This window comes from Poecilia formosa, unplaced genomic scaffold, assembly GCF_000485575.1.
Source record: "Poecilia formosa unplaced genomic scaffold, Poecilia_formosa-5.1.2 Scaffold43, whole genome shotgun sequence".
Taxonomy (NCBI): Eukaryota; Metazoa; Chordata; class Actinopteri; order Cyprinodontiformes; family Poeciliidae; genus Poecilia; species Poecilia formosa.
The window spans coordinates 2,262,296-2,288,820 of NW_006799982.1; the positions used below are offsets into that span (position 1 = coordinate 2,262,296).

At 38.4% G+C, this 26,525-nt stretch overlaps 1 protein-coding gene across 12 annotated transcripts in view; it reads left to right on the forward strand.

The window, feature by feature from the left end:
• adgrl3.1 (adhesion G protein-coupled receptor L3.1) overlaps positions 1-26,525 on the forward strand; it is a 161,532-nt gene that overhangs the window by 82,997 nt on the left and 52,010 nt on the right. For 10 of the 12 annotated variants that reach the window (XM_016671295.1, XM_016671296.1, XM_007551711.2 and 7 more), the window contains exons 8-11: positions 19,363-19,773; positions 21,253-21,356; positions 22,813-22,998; positions 25,406-25,444. In XM_016671295.1, the coding sequence (XP_016526781.1) occupies positions 19,363-19,773; positions 21,253-21,356; positions 22,813-22,998; positions 25,406-25,444 (740 nt within the window). The remainder of the gene's footprint in view (positions 1-19,362; positions 19,774-21,252; positions 21,357-22,812; positions 22,999-25,405; positions 25,445-26,525) is intronic. The other 2 variants (XM_007551706.2, XM_007551713.2) reach the window with 1 other exon arrangement.

Consider the following 26,525-nt stretch of genomic DNA (forward strand, 5'->3'; position numbering starts at 1 on the left):
AATTTTTTTCCAATATAAGACATACCCCGAAAGTAAGACATAGTGGGGCTTTTGGGGATAAAAAGAAAGTAAGACACTGTCTTACTTTCGGGGAAACACGGTAGCAGTTGTTTGCTTGGGCCTGTCCTCCGACTTAAGATTTCAATTTAGTTGAAATGTTATTAATGAAGTTTTTTTTTTTTTTTTTTTTCTTTATCTATTCCAAAAAAAGTTTCCACTTGCATGTCTACATCTGTACATATATTTCAACTGGCACTGTTGGGCCTGTCTGAAAAGGTCAAAAATACTGTCTAACTTAAATCGTGTCTTACTTTAGCTCTGGTATGAGTTGTAAGTTCGACCTCCTGTTCATCTTTCCCCTTGGATGGATGGAAGGGCTTCGGCCCCAGGAGCCTAAAGGGCTATTTGCCCAGCGTAATTGCCTTTCAGCACCTTTCTATGGAGTGGTCAAGGCAGTCTGGCTGCGTGTCTTATTAAATGATGTCTGAATTAATGCATGCTCTTACATGCAGTTAGGCAGCGTAGTACAAGAAATTATAGAGAGAGACAGCTGTAAACTTGGTTTCTACCGATCAGTGTGTGTGTGCGTGTGAGCGGTTTTGTATGTGTGATACTATGCTGTAGAAATGTGCTTGTTTGTGAGTGTGTTTGTAGATGTGCATAATGATGAGTATGCACACGCAATAATATATTTAAAGCATGAATTGCTGTTTCGTTCATGAGTGTTTATTCATTGTTAAGGTGACATCATACCTATTATAGAGCGTACAGTGTCTCGGGAGGCTCTAAAGTGGAGATCAATGGGGATTCAGTGTGGAGAATGACCTCCAGTGCATAGCAACAAGCCAGAGTGCTGACCAGACGGAGATAAATACATACAATCAATTGAACATCACTCTTTTTACGTGCGTCCTCGTTCCCCTGTCTCACTTAGGGAGGACAAAGAATAAATTTACCTTAACTACATGATTCTCTCATTCTCCAGAAAATAAAGCGACTGATCAATGCTCCAAAGATTTAATCTGTTGCATGTTGACACTACTGTGTGGTCTTTATCCCTGTGAAACCTGAAGAGAAGAAAGCCTCCTAACGTCGTTTTTTCCCTTCAAATGCGTGAAGCATTGAGCTAAACGCTGAAAGCAAACTTACCATGTTCCAGCTTTGGCATTTTTTTTTCTTGTTCCTTTTTCTTAGTCTATTCAGAAAACATAGTGAGAAAAGGGTCTTTCAGAATGTTTCAGCTCATTACTGATGTAGCCTAATGTACTCCCTGTTTTTGTTTTCGCTTATGTGGACTTCTTAAGATATGAAATGAGACAGGAAATGGGCCATGGTCTAAGAAAGAGACGAGGTTGGCCACCGAGGACAGAGAGTAATTGGGCAACAACAGAGAAGCACCAATTACTTAGTTGTGTCTACCCAGCTAGATAACAAAGGCAGGCGGTTTGAAAGAGTTCCCTCTGAGGCTCTGGGATTGTTCGGTTTCGGCATGCCGGAAAAAGAGCACAGTTTCCTTGGCACACTTAAATTTAGCAGGCCAGGTACAAAGAGAATGCCAGAAAACTGAACGGAAGTTTCCAACAGGTTACAGAAACATTATAACACAACAGGTGAAATACCAGAGTTCTGGTAGGTACATTTTAGGACCTGTGTAGATACAGACCTTTGGACTGAACCATATTTACTGTACAATAGATTGTGGATATTTTTTTTTTAATAAACTTGTAAAAATTGCATCAAAGGGCTATGCAAGATCCAAATGATTGCAAGCACTGTGAAAATGGCAATTAGCTACAAATGATAATAAGTTAGCATTTGTTGTCAATTCTAAACTAAAGGACTATTTTGTCATTACTATGGCAACCATATCATCCTCCTTAAATGTGAAATTTCCTACACTGATTAAACCTTAATAGGTTACTTTGCACTGAGAAAAGATTGCTTGGGATTACAGGTAAGCTTCCAATGAGGATATTTTACAAGTTTGTAAAGTTAATTGTTATGTTAACGTCTAATCTTTTCTTTTCTACATGAAAACCAATGTGATAAATCGTAATCTGACTCAAATTATATAGTGGTTTTCTGCACAGATTGGTAAAAAAGTGTGTTGGGTTGGGTTGGGTTGGGTTAGGTATCCTGGCTAGGGACGCATCAACATGTGACAGGAGGAAACTGGAATCAAACCAAAAACCTTCCAATTGGAAGGTGACTAATCTATCACTGACAGTCAAGTCAATACAAATCTTTAACTGGATGGACAAAATAAATTCAACACAGAGAAAAGAGGGGCTATTGTTATCTTACATTTATAATTCACATGGTACTAAATAATAATAAGAATATGTTCAGGTGCTTGTGAAATGAAATTGATAAAATTCGATTAAGATAAGTCCTGAAAAAGCCTCAGTTTTTAAATTGTTTGGTCATAATCCAGATGAGAGCAGCTTGTTGACATTAGTGGGCAATTACTGTTTTTATTTTGTGAAACTGAAACACATTTGTTCATCTCTACTTTAAAATGTGAACTCATTCGATTCATCAAACCGGTATTAGATAATTCTGAATTAAATTTAAATTTAAAACACAGTTTGAGTTTAGTGAAGCCTTCACTCTGTAATTAATTCTTCTTGCATTAGAAAAACTATTGAATTAGCTATTCAAACTTTGAGGACAATATTATACATTAATTTCAGATTCTTTAAATATGGTTTTAAGAAAACAAAAATTTTGACAACAAACATATAGTTTTCCCAAAATATTTCTATTTCTATTATAAATAATATTTCCAAAGCTTTCTACTGAGAGAAAGTGCATTAATGCATTTTCTCTACTACATTACCTGTTGGTTGCAGTGAGACTCCTGTATGCTAAGGAGTCTGGGACATGCTTGACAACTAAGTGAGGATATCTTTTTGAAATGCATTCTGCATGGTGTTCTGTCAATGAAAACTATTCCACAAAATATTAGAGAATAAATATTTAATGGCCTTCATCCACATTCTCCTTCTATTCATTACGAAATCGCTAAGAAACCCTAGCATTTTCCATCCATCTTTTTGGCAGTTAGTTTGGTTTACTATACAGCAGCTTCTCTTTATCTCTGTAATGAAGCTTGCCTCTGTCAAAGAACCACAACAGAGAACTATTTTTTTTTTGTGTGTGTTGCAGTTGCACAGACTCCTCATTTGATAGTTATATAGAATTGCCTGTGTATCAGTCAGTGTAGCTTGTTGAATTGAAATTCAGTTTTTAGATGTGTGTGTGCGTATGTGTGTGTGTGTGTGTGACCACTGTTAGTTTGAGAAAAAACAACTTGTGTGAGTAGGTTCAGAATGGAGTAAAAAACTGGCAATAGACCCATTGACTCAAAGTCACAAATCACTTACTGTGCTATACAGTAAAACAAACAAATAAAAAAAAAACAGTCCCAGACGGAGGAGTCCTTGACTGTTCCTTTTAGATCTGAAAAAAAAGTGTCATTAGTTATAATCATTATCAGTCGTTTAGTATATTTATGTTTCACAAAGTCAGAATGCTTAGTGATTAAAAAATATATTTCTGTCATGCCTATATGTTTATCATTACCAAAATGTTAAACAGCTGACTAAGCATCCTCCAGAAGTATCCTCCACGTTTTTTTAGGGATTTAAAAGTACGACAGTGAAGGTAAAAAGAACGTGCACCCCCTTTAAAGGTTTTACGTATGTGCTTCTTGGGTTGGATCTGATATCTCGCAGACTTTTGTATTTTGGCTTCAACTTAGTTTGATTAGTAATAATTTCAAAAATTATTGTCAGTTAAGTAGGAAGTTAGTGGTTTTCAACATATTTTCTGGGCAAAATAATGGCAAGGACTTGTCAACCAATCACCTGACATAGCCTTAGATATCCATCAATATCAGGTGTTTTGAAGGGATTAATCCAAATATCTAAATACAGTATCTGTCATGATCCGTGTTTCTGTATATTTATTTTTAAGGTTTTTCTGTGTTCAGTTTATGTCCTGTGAGTTTCTGTTTCTGCGTCTTTCCTGTTGATTGCTTCCCAGGTGTGTCTCATTCCCTGATTACCCTCCCTGTGTATTTAAGTCCACCTGTTGTCTTTGTCTCTTGTCGGGTCCTCGTCTTATGTCAGTTGTTGTCTGTGTCGGCTCTCCAGTAGAACTGTTTAAGTCCTGGTTAGCTTGCACCATGTTCAGTCTGTCGTCAGTATTTAGCTGTGTGCTAAACTCTCTGCCGTGCCGCCTGTATTTGGACTGTTTGAGCCTTTCATCATTAAATTCATCATTTTCTTCACAACCTGGGTCTCAGTGTTCATCCTCACCATCTCTCAAACCACCACTCCCTGACAGTATCTGATAGACTAACAGTGGACATTTTAGGGTTTGAAGCTGTACTGCAGTAGTGTCAACTCCACCAGTATCTCCATGCTGCTTCTAAGGTTGAAACCGTTTTCATTAACATCTCAGTGGGAGACTGAACACAGATTTCTCTGGTTGTGTAAAGCAATAACCCCCTAACCTCTATGTGACTGGTGCAAGCTGTTAGTTAATTGTTTATATCTAAACTAAAGGGCACCCAAAAGTTCTTCCTATTGTTTACAAGTCTTGTCTGTTTTGGAATTTTTCCATTAACAAAGCACACGTGGCGATTGTTAAGCTGCCAAAGATGGCTATAATTTAATTTCTCCTCGACTCTCCCATTTAAAAGACAGCACTGTGTTGAAACAAACGTGTGACAAGCTAGAGAAGTAGTGCATGGAGAATGAATCTATACTTTATTTACAATTTATTCCTACAGTACTTTGTTAGATAAATTTAGACGAACACAATACTGACATATAAATACGTGTTTAAAGGTCTGAAAGGGTAAAGTATCGACAAAAACTGACTAAAAGGAATAAAAGCACATTTACCCGAGATAATTTTGCAGCCAGTTTACACTCATCAGTCGTTATAAAGTTTTAAGCTGCTAGTTTTAAGTTGAGCCCATTACCGTATTTCTTTCAGAACAATATTAATGTAATGTAATTACAATATTAATGTAAGACACATAAGTTCACAATAGAGCAATCATTTTAAAGCAGCATTTCACCGTTTTAAAATAAAAACATTATTTGATACTGGTGAGTTTTTTAAAAGTCTCGTTAGCATCTTGTATTGTCGTTTAGCATGTTTGGTATAGTCGATACCACAATTTTGCCCATTCTCCAAGTGAAATGAGATTGTAAGTCTTTAGCTAAACCTCAAGATTTCCAAAAGGCGGCCATGTTTAAAAATCCAGAAAGTTCCATCAGAAAAGCTGAAAGTTTAAAACGACAGGCTATTGTCTGCCAGGAGTCTTGCTCTCTCTTTTGCAACCTGACTGAAACATAGGCATGTCTCAAAATACATTGTCCTTTTGAACTTCACATATCTGTGCTTCACTTTAGAAACCTCACAGTCACTCAGCAGCCACTTTAACACTAAAGAGTCTTTGCTGTTACTGCAACCATGAAACACTTAAGCATGCTAAGCTCATAAATCAGATGCTTTGAATTTCCAAGCAGGCGGTCACTGGTCAGAATGAGCTGAATTGATTGAAAAACAGTCACAAACTGATTTACCTCTGCTTTTCTTTGCTGCGTACATCTCTGGAGATTTTCTGTGAGCAAATGAAACACCAGAACACCAGAAGAAAGTCACATGACACCTTACATGTTTCATTTACAATGGTTTAACAAATAACATTGAAGTTTAATCTCAGAACAAACAGCAGCTGTATAATAGAGTAGGACATGATCTTTTTTTAAAAATGTATATTCTTTCTCCCTAGATTCTTTAAAAAAAGGAAAGTGCCTCTCTTCATCTATTGTTTCTCTTGTCTGTTTGTGTTTTATTCCTTTGCTGTTAAATCCCCATTCTTTCTCCCTGTGTTTCTCACACATAAACATAGACTCACAATGGCAGGAATCTTAACATTTCCTCTCTCTGTCTCATGCATCTTTCTCTTTAAATGATTGTTTTTTTTTTCTTTTCATTTTTTTTTCTATGTCATTCCTATCTCACGCATAATCTGCCCTCCTTCTCTTCTCCTATCCAGCATCACAGGGTGGTTTCATCAAGCACCCTCAGATGTATATATTATAGAGGCCTGGTGCATGAGTGCCTATGTAAAGTCAGAGTCAAAGTCGCTTGTCTTCGCATCACCCCTTTCTTCCAGCTGCAGTCCCCCAGCGCTGACTTATTCTCTGCTGTTTATGGAGTTGTTTCATCATGTCTTCTTACATGCATATTATAGAGACTTTGCCCTACGCAAGCAGCATGGCTCCGATGAAACATCTGAATAATTTATCACCTCGAGTCTGCCTTGCCACACTTTAGAAAGTTTTCCCAACAAAGTCACAAAATTATTCATGTTTTCTGCATCTTGAAGATGGGTGGGGCGAACGGGACTAAACCAGCGAACATGCCAACTCACACGCACTGTTATTCCCCACTTTGCATTTTTCTCTCTTTTCTATTTCCACAACTACCCCACTGGGCTAGATTTCTGTTATTTTCTATCTGGGAAAATTGGTATATGCTGAAGTTGTACAAAATGCTTTATTTGGTTTTCTTTCAGTGTTTTTTTTTTCCTCACCCTTTGGGATGATACTGTACTTAGGTTTGCATGTTCTACTGTACAGAAACCAAAGCCTGGAGTTAGAATAAAAATAAAGTAATTGTGAATCGCCATGTTTGACCTGACTTGTAGGAAGAAAGTTAATAAAGGTGGTAATAATAAAGTATTTGCATAACTCTTCTCAAAAGGTAAATAGTGCACTATTTACCTTTTAAAAAAAAAGATCATATCCTACTAATGTTACACAAGTCGCGTTCCAATTTGATATATATGATATAAGACTTTATAATAAAAAGCAATATAAAAAGACAAGCGCAAATTAAGTTTTATTTCTCTAGCCACAACATTCAAGAAAATTCTATATAAAGTTCTGCAGATGAAAGTCAGGAATGACCAAAATTCTCTTTTTTTAAAAGTGAATTACCACACAAAAATACTTGAGGAAATAAACATATAACCATTAAAGCCAAAATACATCTTCTATATAACATTGGATTAAATCTTTACTATTCTGTGTAGTAATATTGTCCACGATTATAGTAACAGACATGCCATAAAGTTGGTACACCCCTTTGTTTGCAGAACCACCTGTAGCAGAAATACCAGGAAGTCGGTGTTTTTTGTATAAGTTTATCCGTCTCACATCTTTGTGGACAGCAATTTCCGTCAACAGCATTTCACTCAGGGTTGTGTCTGGAGTTTAACCGCACCATTTCAGCGCCTTCGCTCTTTTCTGTCTCTCTCTGCCTGTTGTATATTTGCTGGTGTGCTTCGGATAATCGGATTTGGAAACATGAATTGTGCTGCCATATTGTTTTAATAGAGAAGAGCCTTTCTCCTGGCAGTGCTTTACAAACAAGCCGTATTTGCTTCGCTTTTCTAATTGTGTTTTTAAGTCTGAGTCCAGGACTTTTTTTCAATTTCTCTTAGCATTCCACAGTCTGTGCTTTAGGGAAATTTGCTGGGACTCCTGATTATATCAGATGTTGCCTTAGGTGTTTTTCTCTTGGGAATATTTGCTCTGAACTTTGAATAGTGTGGAAATGACCTAAAATCCAGGTCCGCTGCGAAGCCTTCCCTCCTTGGCACGGTGTTAACTGTGCGCTCCAGACCAACACACCTGGAGCGTACTTCAACATTTGCATAGCTGGTCACACCTGCTGGTTACCAGTTATCCAAATATTTTAATTAGCAGCCCTGGCTGCTGCTTTGTCTCTAAAATAATTTGGAAGTAGCAAGAGTGTGCTTCGTTTTTGTAAAACTGTAGTCTGAACAAAACTTACAAAGAATTAAACCGCTGCCTAAAAGTAAACATCAAGTACAGTTGTCAATGTGTTGCCTTTCACCCCCGAAACTTTAAAATATAAACGTCCTACCCGTTTTGTTTGTTTGTTTTTATCCTGCAGTGACTTATGGCCCATATCAAACTTAATCCTAACAACTGTCACCATATTTTCATTTACATCCTACCGATTATGTTAATTATCGGAACCCGTTATTGCCGTTCTACAATGTGGAGCTTTTATTAAACTCAAAACAGATTGAACTTATTTTCTAATACGTCCAGTTCCAACAATACTGCAATGTTTAGGCAAATATGTAGTCATTGTCATCGACTATAATCTTACTTATTTTTAGTTCACCTACAAAAATAATTATGACCTTTACTTGCCACTTTGTTAGTTTAGAGGCATTTAAGTGTTCACTCTTGAACTCTTAATGGTCGAAATCCTGAGGAAGTTGAGCAGAGAATCTCTATTGTCTTTGGAAACCCCATTCCCTTGTCTTTTACTACAAAACCTCCCCCTACCCTCTCCATAAAAACTCCCCACACACACCCTGTTTCCTTCTCTCCCCCCTTGCTCGTGCCTCTCGTCCATTCTCCTACTCTGCAACAGATTGCAATCAAGCAGCAGCAGTGCCGGGAATGCTGGAAACAGGCTTAAGTGGAGAGAACAACAGCAGTTAATGGTTAAAGTGGAGGCCATCTTTCACCGGATTAGACTAACCGTTTCTCTGATTAGACTAACCCCTGTCACTTTTCTTGCTTGTCTGCGTGAATTCTGTCCATATCCACACTCTATTAGTTGTTTTTTTTGTTGTTTTTTTTTTGTTGCAATTTTCTGTTATCTATTGCAACACTCGTTTCCTTAATACCCAAACAGTAAGTGAAGTTCTGCCATCGTTAATCTCTTTACGGTTCATTCAGAATAAATATGGATGGGGTTGCTAATACTTTTTCTTAGTTAAAAAGTGTCTCACTATACCTACAATCTTTTGCTTAGACATTTTTTTTTCCATGGCATGTTAATGCTCCTGCTCTTCCAAAGCTTCTGAACTGCTCCCAGGATGTCCTGCAGTGTTGTTGGTGCCGCGGCACTAAAGGATAACGTAATGGAAAAGTTGGGAACGGATTGATATCTAATCTCTGTATGGATTGTGTATTCTTTTGCAATGTGTGGTCACTTGGAAGACAAATTGCTACTCTCCAGCACTTGAAGGGGATCTTTTTAAACTTACAAACAAGTTCAGTGTTGCTTAGTGACAGCTTGATTCCTATAATAATGGTGGTGAAAACAACTGATTGCTGTTATTTGAAAAAAAAAAAAAAGTTACAGCTGAGGATAGATTTAATATCCACTGAGCTTTTTCACATTTTGTCATATTACAGTTACAAACTTCAAGTCATTTTTATTTTCATTTCATGACATGGATTATCTATCAAGAGATGGTCAGGCAGCCACCTAAACTGACAGGCCTGTCAAGGACAGCAATAATCCAAGAAACAGCAAAGAGATTTGTGTCAGGAATGCTAACAGCAGAGATCCACTGCTCAAGTGAAAGAATGTAAAACGGGCAACTATTAGTTGATTTCACTTTTGGAGAATGGCAATACAAAACCTGTTGCTAAAACTAGTTTTCAGTTTGCCACAAACCATGTAGGGAACACACAAAGAAGCTCAGAAGATCAGAATCCATCTTCTTTGCCTACAAAAGTATTTTCATTTACACCACTGTTTATTCTATCAAATGTGAATTCTTTTAAATTCCTCTTAAATGATCTATTATTATACTACCTCAACAAAAGACCAGGAGTTTAGCCTTTTTCTTAACGTCATAATTTGTTTACCCCTCAAAAATGCCAACATTAGACTGTGAGAAGAATCACCAGGAGCTATGAATTTACATGTGCATTTTTAATCAATCAAACAAACCTATGATTATAGGTGATTAGTGATGAGAAACTGGAATAACAAGCTAAAATAACACAACCGTTAATAAAAAAAAATAAAGCGATTCACTTCTATTTATCAGAAAAAAAAATGATTTGGCTAAAAGAATTAAAAATTCTGCACCTTATCATTCAGCTGATTTAAGCTCTAAGATTTTTATCAGACTCCCCAAGTTGCTCTCTGGAAAAAGTAATCTCTATCTGATTTTGAGCGGTCACTCGAAGGAATTAGGTCCTGAAGGCAAGAGGGCTAGAGGGATGGATTCCCATCCTAGTGGACTTCTTCTGCCTTGGCTCTCTCCAGTAAATAACATAAATAATTCCATTTATGGAGTAAATGACATCAGTTGCTCCTCTGTCCAGGGGATGCATGTTCCCAGCACTTGTTGAGGCCAAGAAAAATTTACTTCATTGCCAAAGTTGACTTTGGATATTGCTCCACTAAGGGATAGTCACAGTTTATCTTTCACAGAATGTTCATGGTACCTTAGACCTGAATCAAGTCATGATCCGGGCAAAGGCTTGATGAGTTATGTCCATAGTCCCCTTCCATTCAGTTTAGGTTTATATATTTATGATATATCCATGCCACACTTTTCAGATTTCTACTAGTAAAACAATATGAATTTGCATTTTTCTTACCAATTCAATATTATGCTCTAGTTTGTCACATAAAATTCCAACAACAGAAAACACTTAAGACTATGCAATAACTTTCATTGGTTGTAAGGAAAAAAATAATACTTTTCAATACTCTGTGCATGCATCCTATTTATGGCATAAGAAGTCTTTGCTTCACAATGCACCTTTCTTATACGCTGGTGTGTGCTCGACACCCCTGCTAACACCCCCACTCCGCCTCCGCTCGCTCCCTGCCCATCCTTCTCTCTCCTCCAAATAGATTGCGACAAAGCCGTCTCAGCAGAGCCTGAACTGTGCTTCGGAGAGTCTGCTGCACCTGTTCTTTGCTTGTAGTGTGTCCTTATCAATTGGATAGCCCCAACCAGACCTTCTGTGTGCATTTGGCCCCTGCGCAGCATTTCCTCTGCCTCACAGTAGATGCCAGAGCAAGCAGGCCAAGCCAGGACAATAGAGTGGAAGGGAAGCCCACAGCACTGCAGGAAGCTAAAAACAATTGTGCAAACAGGTAGGCCTGTCACGATAACAAATTTTGCTGAGCGATTGTCTAAAAAATTATTGCGATAAACAATAATATTGTTTCAAGACCTTTTGACACTGATTTAATGGAAATTACTAATAATGCATGCAATTTCCTGCTATATATACACTTTATTTTCAAAAGAACACATAACACTGGAACTGATGAACTAAATAAACAAAACAACCAAAAACAAAAATAAAATGGATTCTCGGTCTCCATTAACAAAAAACATACTTGAATAAAAACTAAACAACATAATGCCAAAGTGGAAATAAATATTGCATTCAACCATAAGAGTGCAGATTATGAAGTCTGTATGTGCGCTTCAGTAATCACTAGATTTAAATAAAGAAGATGGGCACATCCGACTACCTAATGCAGTAGTTCACACTACATGATCTTTTGCCCCTATTTTCTCCTTATGAATCTTAGATCGTTGGCCGATCTAAGATTGTCGCTGGTGATTCCGTAACCGATCATCCTGCAGTGTGTGGTGTGTTACGGTAGATCGTCGGTCGTGGCCGCTCCGATCTAAATCGGGGTTTTTCCCCGACTGGGAGCTTAACGCAGCCCGCTGAATGTGACATGTATCCAATCAGAAACCGCATACTTTCCTCCGTGCTTTCTGAGGGGAAATTACGAGGGGAATCCCAAACAACTGACACGGCGCAAAGTCCAGCGGACATCGGAGATGATATGTGGAAACAACATTAATATTTATTCAACATTTCGTACAAAGAATATAGAAATGACAAGGAGAGGAGTTGGAGCCAAATTGCTACCGCAGTTGATAAACCCGGTAACTTTTCAGCTGTTCTTCGTTAACGTGACATAAATTGGTTATAATGATTTTCATTCAGTCAGGATTTTACACTGACTCTAGCCACATGCATCACAGGTAGATTCTAGTAAAGCATTGATTAATGTCTGGTTACAAAATTAGTTAACTGGACTTGTAGCCATTGTTTTGTGCCCATGTGGCTGGACACCACAGTGCACAATTGAACCCGATTGAACTGTTCTACCTAGGATTTCTGTCGGCTAATGTGTGGTCTCAGGTTTTGAAAATGGGCCGACAACTCGTGTAGTGTGAGCTGGACATTACACTAAGGAAATGAGGAAGGGAGGGTCAGTGGAGAGCACTGAAGCTGAGCCTTTTTTCATTCAGTGTCATCAAGAGAAAGAAAAAAGGCAGGAAGAGACGATAAAGCTGATAATTAAAATGAGTCGATAGGTAATTGATTTATCGTTTATTGCGACAGGCCTACAAACAGGTAGCATAGCATGCCAAATTAGCTGTGCTGCTCGGATGTTATGAAATGTAAAAAAAAATAAAAATAAAAATAAAAACCAGAAAAAATGAAATGTGAAGAATAGAGAAAAGTTTTCATTAGCCACTGAGCTAGTTGCAAAATACTATAGCTCACATTGTAGCGCATACATTTCAGAAGTCTGAAAAAACCTAGCCCATGATTTCTTATAAAGTATAGAAACAAAGGTGGAAACAAAAAGTTGTTTGTCTTTTGAACAGAGGGACTTCCTCGGATTATAATAGAAGCATGTAATTGGGAAACCTGCTGCAGGTGTCTTTGGCCGCAGCAGGGGGATGATGACACTCACTCAGACCAACAGGCAGGCAGGCCACCAGGCCTGAACAGCTACGTTGGCTTATATACGGGAAACGTTAGCTGTGGAATAGGCTGCTGCCTGGCAGCCATTTTAAAACTGTCCTTGTTAGTCGGGGTACTCTTTTTTTTTTCCCCCTTTTTTTTTATCTTAAAGCATCACTGCTTTGAAGTGCATTCTGTCTTATCAGCAGGCTTGAGCCACTCGCCACAAGCTCTGTTCGTACTGAGAGGCACATTTCTGTTAAAGTGTGTGTATGACGGAGCGAAATGTAAGCTCCTGTATTATTGGGTGTATATTTGTGTGCTCTCTGCAGCCATAGGGGATGTGTGTTATCACAGTATGCAGCCCCTTTTTAGTGTGTGTGTGTGTGTGTGTGTGTGTGTACAGCTATTACGCCCAGAAAGCTCCCCTTCTCCATGCAAACTCCAACTCCTAATTAGATCACTTTGACCTTACCTTGCTGTAGCCGTCTCTCACCACTTTTAATGCAAAGAGGAAATCCCCTATATATAAGCTATTACCGTCATGGATATTAAGAAGCAGAACAGACACTTCATCTCACTTCTGCAAAACTTTTTTGTCTTAGTTCAAATCCCTCTAGTCTTTGTCTCCTTTGCTTCTTCTGCTGCCTGTCTGTTGGTTTTCATCTGACGGAGTCAAAAAAATTTGCCAGGGGAAATTCGTTTCACCTGCACCCCCAGCCCCCCTCTTCTTCTTCTTCTTCTTCTTCTTCTTCGTCTTCGTCTGTGGATTTCATGATCCCTCGGTTTACCAATCAAGAAGCCAACAAGAGCTTTCTGGGCAACAGAGCAGAGGCAGAGACAGGCAGTCTTACACAAACACAGAAACAGTGTCTCGCACTCACACAGACACACACACACACACATATTCACAGGTTCACGCAATGTCAGTGTGCATGCGAGATGTGCTAGCATTTTCAGACTGACTGACTGACGGCATCTATGTGGCCCCTCCGGTGTGGTGACAGATGACATCTTTGGGAACAAGTTTACTGCCTGCCGCTGTACCACCTTCCCCTGGGCTCACTCCAGTGCAGGGAAACACAATAGACTAAGAAATTTGCAAATAAAATTACATTAAAACATTTGGTTTTTTTATCTGTTTGAAACTGTTTTCATTCAGATTTATTTTGCTTTGAATGTTAATTGATTTTTTTTTTTTTAAATTAAATGGCCAAAATATTTTTTTGAGTTGTAATTTGCTCACCATATGATAAACAACAGTCTTATTGCAGCTCTTGACAATATTGCAATATAAGTTGTATTGTCACAATCGCTACTGTAAATATTAGCTATTATCTGCTGGCTACAGACTGAAGCGGACGAGGACTCATCTCAGCTTATCTCGTCTCAGGCTCAAGGCTGTCAGCTGGCCTGGTTGCCATTACCCTTATATTCTGTTTTTCCCAATGGAAAATATTCCTGCTGCCACTTACTGTGTTTCCTCTCTTTGTCCTAAGCATAGAAATTACCTCGTGCCAGTTTTTGTCTTCCCTTCCCGTCCATTGTTTGCCAGTCGGGACAAAATGGCCTCTCATTCAGAGACTGGTTCAGCTTCGTTTCCACTGTTGCCACATGCTTGCAAAAACCTGAGCGACGCCAGGGAAGACAAGCCGATGCCAAAATCTGGGGTTCATTAAAAAATGTTCCTGTCCTTTTAATTTTATAATTTTTTCTTTATTTAAAATCAATTGACTTTCACTGCACTATTTTATATTTAGCATGGAATTGAACTATACATATTTTGACTAAATCTTAACTGCATTGGATGCTGTATAATCAATACTATTAATTTAGTAGTAGTTAATATTTAACCCATCAACTGTCTAAAGTTGACATTTCTTGTGAACTGGTGTTATATGAAACAGCTGCTGAACTAAATATAATATAAAATAAAAAAGTTTATGATCTTGTTTGATAGATTAATCAATGGGATACAAAGTTCATTCCTGGACAGTACCTCATATTTTATTAAAATGTTGATTGGCATTGCCATATTGTATTAAATGTTGTAATTAACTGTGTAAAATCACATTTTACAGACATATTGATCTCATATGAGATAGCAACAAGTCTATACCAAAGAATTTCCCGTTCAGGGATTTGTTTTGTTTTGTTTTTATTATTCTTTACTTCATCTGTAGCCATATGTTTTTTATAGATAGGATTCAAAATCTTTTTTTTTTTCTGAATCAATGTCTTTTTTTTGTGTGCGTCATCTGTTTTGGCAAAGAGGAGAGTGTTTACGTTAAGCTGAGACTGTTACAAGGCATTTACCCAAGGCCTCCTACGCTTAAATGCAGGCAGATATGTCAGCCCTCATGAGTATAACCTAGCCTTCTTCTCCATAAATGTTTCATGAACCTGTTATGTCATGCTCCCGTAGTTTCCCTACAGCCTTGAGAGACGCGAGTGATGAATTCATCACACTGAAAGATAAAGTGCTGCAAAAGTGCAAGGGAAGTGGCAACAGAAAAAAAAAAAACAAGAAAAAAAAAAGCGTTCAGGACACGAAAGGTGGTGTTGATGAACGTAGAAGCTGATTTTTGGTGGAGCAAAGAATGTGTCGGGAAGAAAGAGACAGTTTTGAGAGAGCGACAAAAAATAATGCCAGGAGAAGAGATGAGGAAAGGAAGCAGGAGAGACAGAGATTGGCTGGCGGAGAAGTGCTGAGGACCCTCGTCTGTGATGCTTTCAGACTTTTTGTGTTACCACACCGGTAAGCTGCCAGCCGCTGTGTTTTCTGGCCTGTACTCAAATGACAGCAGACATCAACCTCAGATACACACACACACACACACACACACACGCACACACAAACACACACCATTACTCGCCTATTGTTGTGGCAGGGCCCCTAATGGAGCTTCCTATTTGAGTCCAGATAGTCGCACACAGCCTCTGCTTCATAAGTACACTCACTCAGACAAACACGGGGCAGATTGACAGCTGGGCCGCGGCTGCCGCGGATGATTGATGGCAGCGCTCCGCGGAGAAAGTGCCAGGCAGGGGCAGCAGAGATTTCAGGATTTTGCGAAGCGACGCGGTTTAGGTGCAGAAACACTCCATCGAGCTCTGGAGAACAGAACGTAACAGGATGTTACAAAGGCTGCCAGTCAGGCAGGCAGACGGAAAGAATGAACAGCACCTTTAACGGAACTGGAGGGGGGGAAAAAAAAAAAATCCACAGAAAGCAAATGCTTCCAGTCCTCGGTTAAATGAAATAAACACCCGCTCTTTCTTAGCACCACACAAAGTCACACTTCATTCTCCACTCTCACACCTTCCCATCAACCCCAAAGGAACAAAGGTGCAAAAAGATTTGAGAAAAGACATTAAAAAAAGGTAAAAAAAAAAAAAAATCGGTACAGGAAAAGGAAACTTATTATGTGAATACCCTTAAGCGTGCCTTACAGAAATACAATCCCTTCAGATTTGGCTGATGTTGTTACCTCTAATTAAGCCCCACCAGCACACACTGCTGTACACTGAAAACTTGTATTGATCTATATGTGCAACTTTATGGCAAGCTGTAATGAGCAGTAATGGTGGAATTTATACAGTTATGCCCTTTTTCTCTAGACACCCCACTAGGAGCTGACAACTCTGTAAGCTTTCAGTGACTGCGATCGACACTATGCGGCAGGTGGACAGAAAAATAAGTGCTGCTCTTTCCGCTTTTCCTCAAAATTGACTTACAGCTGCAGCAGGTGACTAAGCTTGACTTTTCCTCTGGCTGCAAACTATATAGCTTAAGTGTTGAAGCGTCATTGACGATCTTCAACGAATCGTCTATGTTTAGGGTCTATCTAATTACGTCTGGAAGTTATGCTGCACTGACGCGACATGAAAACATTGATAATTTGTGCACCGCTGTCCTTGTGATCCGGGAGGACTCCTGCTGCTTTCACTCCTGCTGCGTTTCTCGTTGCCTTTAAGTGCACTTTAGAAGATGTGGGTTTCACGGCCACGGTTTTTAGATATATATAGGTATTTATATTATGTTTACATAAAAGTAGTTAGTATCATAAAATATGAAAAGAAACCAGGGACCAAAATAAAGCTATGGTTTAATCACAGAATCTCTCTTGGACATTTTTTGACTTGCTTTGCTGATGGACAATTACTGCAAACAAACAAACAAAAAAAAACAACAACATTTATTTAATATTTGTTTTTAGCAAAAAAAAAAAAAAAAACATTGAATATGATCATATTTACCATTCTTTATTTTTGACAGACACATACAGTGTGTTGGGTTTGGTTGCCATGTAGTGTTAGAGTAGATTTGCTCAACAAAAAATTAATAATGAAATATTCCTGTTGACTTTTTGAACCAAGGGTATGATGCACTTCATCTGATTAATGTAAGTACATTAGGAATGTGGCAATAACATCCCAATTTAAGGAACACTTCACTGCTGCTATAAAAAGTGGCACTCATAGCTATTGTTATAGAGTAACTGATGCTACTTTTCAATCTATGCTTTAGTATTCTATATATTTTTTTTTTTGTGTGTGTGTAGGAAGTTTTGATTAATATTTCATGGCTTGTTACTTCCCTCGGGTGTAAATATCACATTCCACAGAACTCAATTTTTTAGCCACTCTTCAAAATGAGAAAAACAGGAAAATATACTACCCCTCCATACTGTTCATATATATATTTGTATGTGCCAATCATCATGGTTATTAGTAATAATTTAATCATAACTGTAACTTTTTCAAGTTAACTAGATTTTGTAGGAACTCTAAGTTAGGATTTCACGTGTCTTTGTTTGTTTCTTTGGGTTTCACATGGTAGGACACAGGGCACATTTATCATATGTTCCCATATTTGACATATTAAACTTAAAGATAATCATACATACTAACCCAACCAACTTTTCATGTATATGTAGAATTTCCCCTGCATATTAAAAAATTAGGGATAAATACAACTGAAGCTTTTCTTAAATTTAGAATTACTTTTTTTAATTTTGATCAAAGTGAACATAACTTTTAACTAATAATTTCAGAATTCCTGTTTTTCGGAGGAAATAAACGAAGACCCATTGATTCTTGCAGAATTGATGAAAAATGAATGAATCAATGTTTAACAGATATTTAGTTTTATTAAGTGACTGGGTGCAAATCGTAAATATGACTTTCAGAACCCAATTTCTTTTCACCCCCAATATTCAAAAATAGAAATAGGAGGAAACATGTCATCCCTCTCTATTTTTCATCTATAAAAGTGAGTTATCCTATATATATATATATATATATATATATATATATATATATATATATATATATATATATATTTTGTAAAGTATTCTTTTTTTATTATCTAAATATTGACAAACCTTTAGCTGGCAGTTAATGACAATGTGACCCCTTAAGGTTGGAAAAACGTAAAAATCTACTATCTCTTTTCAACTTGCAATGTATAATCAGCTGAACAGCTGACAGGGGAAAATGAGATTTTATTTACATGGTTATTACGATTAAATTCATTGTAACTCAGGTACCTTTCATGTATTGAAGTTGATCGGATGGTTGAGGAATGTTTAACTAATAATTTCCTCTTCACTAGAGTGTAGCTATAACGTGACATGCAGGCAAATTTTTCTTAACCACTTTTAATAATGGGAAAGAAAAGTGAACTTACCACTGAAAAGTAAGGGAGATGTTCACTGAAGTCAACAAACAATAGCTAAAACAGTTTAAAACAACTGTGACATACAAGGCTGCCATCAAACTTGGGATTTGGCAGCAAGGGAAAAAAAAAACAAATCTAAATATTACAGAAATGAAGTATGAGATTAATTTATGTAAGTGTGCCAAAAATTTTAAGTGTTTTATATGCAAAGGTTGCTTCTATCATTAAAGATGTAGACATGACAAATAGAGCCCGTCTGTGTCCAACGTTGCACAGTGATGTTAAAGAACATCTGAATGTCAGTGATCAACAGTGGAGCTTTAACACTTGACAAACACACGGTTTCTGCTACTCTTTGGTTCTTATCCATCCATTCTTTATAACTGTCCCCTAAACAGGGTCAGTGTGAATAATTAAGTCCTTTTACGATGAAATATTGACAACAAAGAGTGTGCCATATGCATTTAAGTAGCCTCCCTGCCTCTTGCAGTGTCCTCGCATCGTGAATCATGCATGACGCCGAAACAATGTTTTTTTTTCCGCCAAGTTAGGCTGCGAGAGCCACTGCTGTGAACTGCTCCCTCAGGGAAGACTGCTAATCCGTTCCAGAGAAGACCAATCATTGCTCTTATTTAGCACTTGGTGATTTACTTTGAAATAATTACAGATTAAAGTGTGTGTTTGTGTAGGTCCCACACACAGACGCTTGAAGTTTTTTTCTTTTTCCCGTTTTGTTGTTATTTGATTGAATGCTTAGAGATGTCTCCTGCACTGAAATCTGATGAATTACGTGGGAACATTTTAAAGTCATCAGAAACACGAGCTACTTGCTGTGACGGCACTTTTTGGTTTGTAAATGAATCCCTGTGAGTGTGTTTGAAATCGTGCCATATTATACCACTTCACACTGATGCAAATTCTTGCCTGATCAGTATTTTAGTGACTGTTTCATCTGCTACGTGTTACTCTCAGCAACCTGGCTCGCGTTTAATAAAGTAATAAGACAAGTTGGATGCATTATATTTAGGATCATTTAAAAAGCTCTCTAATTTACTTCGTCTTTCCACCTTTCAGACTATCGCCCACCTCCCATGCTTCCACCCAATCGTGGAGGGGCAGGAGGAGGCGGGGGAGGCTCCTCCTCCTCTTCCACCAGCCGCGCCACCACCACACGTTCCCCTCCCTACTACACCACCCCGAGACCTCTCCTCACCACGTCCCCTGGCCAGCGGTACAGGACAACCACCACAGTCCGCCAGCCTATTCTGGTCCCAGCTGGAGGTTCATCGTCTGACTCCAATCACATCCCAGATACCAACCAGAAAGCAGGCCGATCCCCTCCCGTGCAAGTCCCTCCAGCGGCCCCACAGCCGCCTGCGCTGCCTCCCCAGGATTTCTGCACTCCGAGGGTGACTGCAGACATATCGTGGCCCCGGACGCAGCAAGGCCAGACAGCCAAGCAGCCCTGCCCTGTGGGGACTCTGGGTGAGTGAGGTGGATGGAGCACAAACACATGAGGAACTCTGTGTGTGCGTGTGTGCAGTGTTTGCAAACTGAGTTATACGGTTCTGCATTTGCAGCAGCAGGTACTATTATCCACGAACCAAATTAATCCCAAAATTTTAATCATGTAGGGGATGACTCATTAACATAAATCAAAATATTTTCAATTAGGAAACTGCAGTGGCTGTTTACTCGATTGCTAACAGCCGTCGGATTCCAGATCCACTCGCCAGAAATATGACTGTACACGACAGACAGACAGACGTTTTATCTTTGCTAAATATTTTTGCCAATAGATCAGCGCAGAATATTGTGTGTGGGCAGGAGAACTGCATCCACTCATTTACAGAAACTAATAAAACACGTATTGGAGTTAAGGTGGTTCTGATAGAATGGCTCAGGGTCGATGTCTTTATATCCATACCTGTCGAACATTTTCCCATTTTGTCAAAACCATTAATGTTAATAACTTTTATTGGAATTTTATGCGGTACAAAGTATTGTGTGAAGTGAAGGAACAGTTTTTAATTTTTTTTTTAACAAATAAAAAGCTGATCACAGCCACGGGTCTCTAGCTGTTTTGCACACATAGAGACTGAATTTTTGGTCCATTGCTCTTAACTGACGCGCAGTCAGACCAGATGTAGAGTGACCGTCAGTTACCTTTCCTGATGGTCACCAGTTCTGGTTTGTTGGTTCAGTTGTCGTCCTGCTGGGAGATGAAATGAACGTCTGCTCCAGTCTCAGGTCTTGTGCAACCTCTACCAGATTTTCTTTAAGGATTGCCATGTATTAATGTAGCTCCATCCATCTTGTCATCAACTCTGACTGGCTTCCACATTACGCTACCACCACCGTGTTTTGTGGTGATGGTGTGTTCAAGGTCCTGCATATTTTGTTTTTGGCCTCACATAAAATGTCCATGTAGGTCAAAAGTTTAATTTGGTGTCACTGACCGGAGCGTTTTCTTCCACATGTGTACATCCCCAGGACTGGCTGAGGTGAAAATGTAAATTGGACTTCTTGTGGCTTTTTTTTTTTTGTAAAATAGATTTTCCCCAATGCTCTCCCACAAAGGCCAACTTTGTGGAACACACAACTTCTAGATGTTAACAGATTCCTCCATCTGAGCTGGAGAGCTTCAGTGTTAGCCTTGGCTACTTGTCAGCCTTAAGTGGACTTTTAATTAGGTGGCTTCTGAAAGCATATTTTCCCCCACTTGTTTTATTTAGCTGTACCATAGAAGTAAAAGATGAATGCCACTGAAGTTGCACATATTTCAGTTGTTTGCATTAGATTGTGTTGGTCTTTCACATAAAGCATGTGCACCTTGCAAGGTTCTGTAGCTCTTTTACATCCTGATACAGCCAAACACTGCAAACCCCAAAATGCCAAACAGCTTTCCTGTCTTCTGGAGAATGTCATGGTTGTCTCACCCTGTTTGCTCTTCTTGTCTTGCAGGCGTGGCCACATATGTGTGCTTGCCCCGTTTGGGCTACTGGGCTCCCCAAGGCCCTGACCTTAGCAACTGCACGTCACCCTGGGTCAACCACATCATGCAGAAAGTAAGTCTGAATGCTGCCACTGGCTCGGTCAGCCCTCAGCGATACGCTTGTGTTATGACTAAAGACCCCGAAGCAGTTTTTCTCGCCCATGCCGAAGCTTTGACCACAGGGAAAGATTTAGGCCATGTATCGCTTCATCATTCTTCCTTAGCCCTAACTTTTGTTTGAGATCTGAGAGATTACATCGCTGCAGGGAACAAGAAATGTCTAAGGAGGTCTTGAACTCACAATGAGATTTTATCAGAAGCGACAAATTAGATAATAGCTTTATTAATTCACTGTTGAATGAAAAACATTCCTGCGTTTAAAACTTGCAAGAACATTAACGACATACATTTTCATTTGTTTTGAATAAAACTTTTTTTCAGTTGTCACTAGAAAAAACAAACAACAAATAAATAAATACCTGACCATAAGGTTTAAAAATAAGCCGCAAAATGGTGAAGTGAAATAAAAACCACCTGATTATCAGTTGTGTTTATTTATCTAAATTCATTTTAGAATTTAGGTCAATTCTAAAATGTATCTACATTTTTGAAGCGGACATCTGAAAGAGAGACTGTTGAAAAAAGTTCTTTCAACAGTATTTTTTTGCTTGTTTTCTACAGTTGTTCTGTTTTATTTTGTTTTGGTAAATGTTTTGCTGTTAAATTATTTTCCCAGTTTGTTAAAAAAAATAATAAAAGATCTGTTTTGTACCGGTGAAGCTCAAATACAGGGTTCATGTTCAGTCTGAAAATCTGGATCTAGATATTTCTCTGTTCTGGGTAAAAATGATGGAAAGATCCTGGCTGACAACTCTGTATGGGAGTCTGGCTGGGAGCGGATACCCGACATTTGTATTTGCAAAAAAAAAAAAAATACACTATTTCATTAAGTAATTCATTTATTCATTCATTGACCCATTTATTCTTCCTCTCCATCCATCCATCCATCCATCCATCCATCCAGACCACTGTTGGAAAAGCTGCCATATGCAGGGAATTGTAGAACTGGAAATGTGTTTTTTCCTTATATAATGTTTTCCTAAGCAACTTACAGTACAGTGTGTGCATGATGTATGTAAATGTCTCTGCTGTACCGGTCTTATGTTTTCACCCTATATGAAGTGAATTTTAAACTAACCTTTTACATTTTTTTTTTACCTCCCTCCTTTTCTCCCATCATCTCCATTCCTTCACATTTGCGTCTACCTCTTCCTGTCCGTCCTCTTCCGTCTTGTTTCTTTCCATCTGTCATGTTGCTGGAACCTTCCTCTCTCTCTCTCTCTCTCTTGCTATTCTTCACCTGACACTCTTACAAACTTTTTCTCCTTTGCCAAACTTTTTCCTTGTCTTCTCACCTCGTCTAACGTTTTCCTTTTTTTCAACTGCCATCCATCTCTCTGTTACTTTCACTTTGTCCCCCCACCCCCCCCCACCCCCGCCTCCCTCCGCCGTCCTTCCCTGGCTTGCAGCTTCGCTCAGGCGAGACGGCAGCGATTGTGGCCAAGGAGCTGGCAGAGCAGACCAAAGGGCTTCTGCGTCCTGGCGATGTGCCATCCACAGTCCGGGCCATGGCCCAGCTAGTCGAACTGTTGGATGTCCAACTGAGGAACCTTACCCCCGGAGGCAAGGACAGTGCTGCCCGCAGCCTTACCAAGGTACTGCCTAAAGACACAGGGGTGAACATGTACAGAGTGATGGAGTAAAATAGACTTTTCTACAGGCATCAGCATTTATTGGGCTGCAACTCAAGCTGACAGGAAATCAGAAGAAATATGGAGGAGTAAGAAAAGGGAAACAGATAGGGGAGGAGGGTCCTTTAGAGTTAACAGAAAGATGAATAGCATGTTCTTTTGTTTTTGTCTAAAAAAAAAAAAGCATCTTTGTGCAGAGTTTGATGAAGTAGCAGGCATAACAATGTAGAGCTCCACATGATAAATAACTGCTTTTAGCGTTTCTGTTTTATCCTCTTCACTGTGTGGCTCTTGTATGAAGTTTTGCTCGACATACCGCAAGACAGATAACTGTTTTTAGTGTTTTGGCAGGGTACTTCCACTCTCTTTACAGATCGGGACCAACATTTAATAAAGCCATCTTTCAGTTATCCACATTTAAAGTACACAGCAGAGCCCTTAGAGAGAATATACAGATCATTAAATGAACCTCTGTCGCTGAGCTGCAACTATTTAGAGGGAGTTGATAATTGAAATTTTGTCCTTCTTTAGCAATCACATTAAGTTATACTTTTGCAGTGGAGTTAGCCATGAGATAGACTGTTTAAAACTGCCTGATTAACTAACGGTTTGCTTCACAAAATAATCTGGAAATTTCTCTGAAGAAACTGTTTGATAAAGATCTGGCTCTTTAAAAAAATATATGGATTCTATCTGAATGAGTAAAGCAGCAGTGAAACAAAATAACGATCCTGTCAACAAAGGCTTCAGTTGCATCTTTATAAGTTACAAAATTGTATGAAAATAATTTATTTCAGTAATTCAGTTGAAAAAGTTCTTTTTTGTAAATTTTGATAATTATGATTAAAGAAAAAAATCCAAATTCATTTGCATAACACAAATAAAAATGTAGCTTTTTTGAGACAGAATTAATGTGTAGGTCATGTTATCGTCATGACTTTCTGGATGTGACAGTTGTCCAGCAGACAATCACTGACACTATCCGTAAGGAGGTTCAGCCTCAAAAACAATATTTCTAAAGGATCTGGCCGAAGCAGTGCTCTTTCCAAGAATATTACTGGAAAGTTGAGTGGATGGAAAAAGTGTTGTCGAAAAAGGTGCTAAGGCAACAGAAATACTGCAGGCTTGAGAGGATTGCAAAGCTGAACCCACTGAAGAGCTTGTGGAGGAGATTATCAAGGTGTCCACTACGAGACAACAGAGATGTACACAGGACATTTCCTTTATAAGTCACTCCTGAACCAGAGGCCGTGTAAGAAGTGTCTTAAAGTGCTACGGAGAAAAAGGACTGAACTGCTGCTCAGTCTTGTTATGACTATGATTTGGTCCCGTAACCTGGAGGAAGATGAGCTCACAATCCAAGTTACTTGTAGTGATGTGTTGTTTTTGAATGAGTTAGCTCTAAGAGTCAACTCACTATAGAACAATGCTATAACGATTCTATGGTAAAAAATTCATTTAAAACACAAAAAGCTCCCATGTAATTACTACATTTTGGGTTTTTTGTTTGATGTAAGTTCTAATAATAAAAATAAATACAATACGTGCTTGAACTTTATCACTGCACATGTAATGAAACTACGACATATGAACTCCATTTGTTTATTTCAGTTACTGACATGGATTAACGTTTCAATAATATTCTAATTTACTGACATGTACTTGTATAAATTGAGTCTGTCAGTGCTGCCTTATAAGGCTGCCAGTTGAAAATGCCAGATAGAGAAAGCTTTGAAGGATAATTTTTCTCACGTTTGTGATCGTGAATTATTTTTTGATTGCTTCTTTTAAGTTTAGTAGATCAAATGTGGAAATTGTTTAAAAAAAAAAAAATCAGAATTTCATGTTTCAGACCACAATGTGTTATTGTATTTACAAAACAGAAAAAAAAAAGTGGATTTTTAAATACTGAATGTGACAGACACTAGACAAACCAGTCAAGCTAAAAATTAGCCCTTTCCGGTCACTTACACCTAACTTTTTCTTTCTGTTTATAAAAATGCTTTACGTTGTTATTTGTTTCTAACTGAATGATGTATTACTTTGGGATGCTTGCTTATTAATGTTAGGCAACTGACCAGTCACGCATGAAGGACTCTGTAATTAATGGCATCAATTAAGTTGACAGTAGATGCAGAGATCAAGTCAATATTTAAGGGGGGAAAAAAGCAGGAAGATAAATATGTTAGAGCGAAAGAAGAAAAGGCAATAAGGGGTGGGAGACTGAGTAGCATACAATTTGGCCACCAAAGTGTTTTTCTTTTCTTTTTTTTTGCACACTCTTAATGAAGTTAGTGTACCTCCTTTTGCATGTGTGTATAATAGGTGAGAGGTGCTGCACTGCTAACAGCTGAATTGTTTGAATTTGCAGCTTCAGAAGAGAGAAAGGTCCTGCAGGTTTTTCACACAGGTATTTCCATTTCCTGGTTTGGTTAATTACTTTGCAACACCGTTGTCCCTTGTGTCTTTGGGTTTTGTTTTATTTTATTTTTTATCCATTATACAACACGTTTTGCCTTGTGGGGTCGCATGTGGCGCTGGCGCCCATCTCCAGCAGTCAACGGGCAAGAGGTGGGGAGACAGATAGGACAAACAATGATGCGCACACACACACGCACACGCACACACACACACACACACACACACACACACACACGCACGCACGCACGCACGCACACACACACACACACAGCTAAGGAGAATTTAGAGAGACCAATCAACCTAACAGTCGTGTTTTTGGACTGTGGGAGGAAGCCAGAGAACCCATGCATGCACAGGGAGAACATTCAAACTATTTTTTGAAGATAAATTATTTTATGCTCTTATTTTTTTTTTTAATTTGCAGTATGTCATCTTCCATGCAAGCTTGTGTGTATTTGCTTGTGTGTGTATTATCGCACATGACACCGCCTCACATGAAATGCAATCATGTGCTGCAGCTTCTAGAGATGCACCAGTCTGAATTTTCTTTTTGCCGGTTCCGAATACTGTTTAAGAAAGAAATTCAGATATGTTCATCGACGTCTCTCTGGCTCTTATTTTCCTTAAAACACTCAAGATTATCAAATATATTTGGCACTGGTAATTAATGCAATTAATAAAAAAAAAGAAAAAAGAAACATTTCATTTTTATCTTTAATTCAGAATTTGTATTTTAAAAAAGGTTTTGGGCAGTTTGTCTTTTGTTTTGAGTCAAAGTGCTCTCTTTTGTTCTTTTTAAAAGGAACAATTGATTTTCTAAAGTAACAACCTTGACATTTTAGTAGAATAAAAGGCCTTTTAAAAGTCACTTATTTCAACCACTGAAAATGGTAGAATGTTCATAGAAGAGAATCCTTTAAAAACCTGATGTAAAATGTAGAAATTATGGCTATTTTTATGCTAAATATTTTTGAGTCGAGTTTGAGTTACACATTTTAACCATTGTGTAATTCAAATGTAACGAAAATAAATCACACAGAAACTAAAATACAATGCTGCAACTTTATATC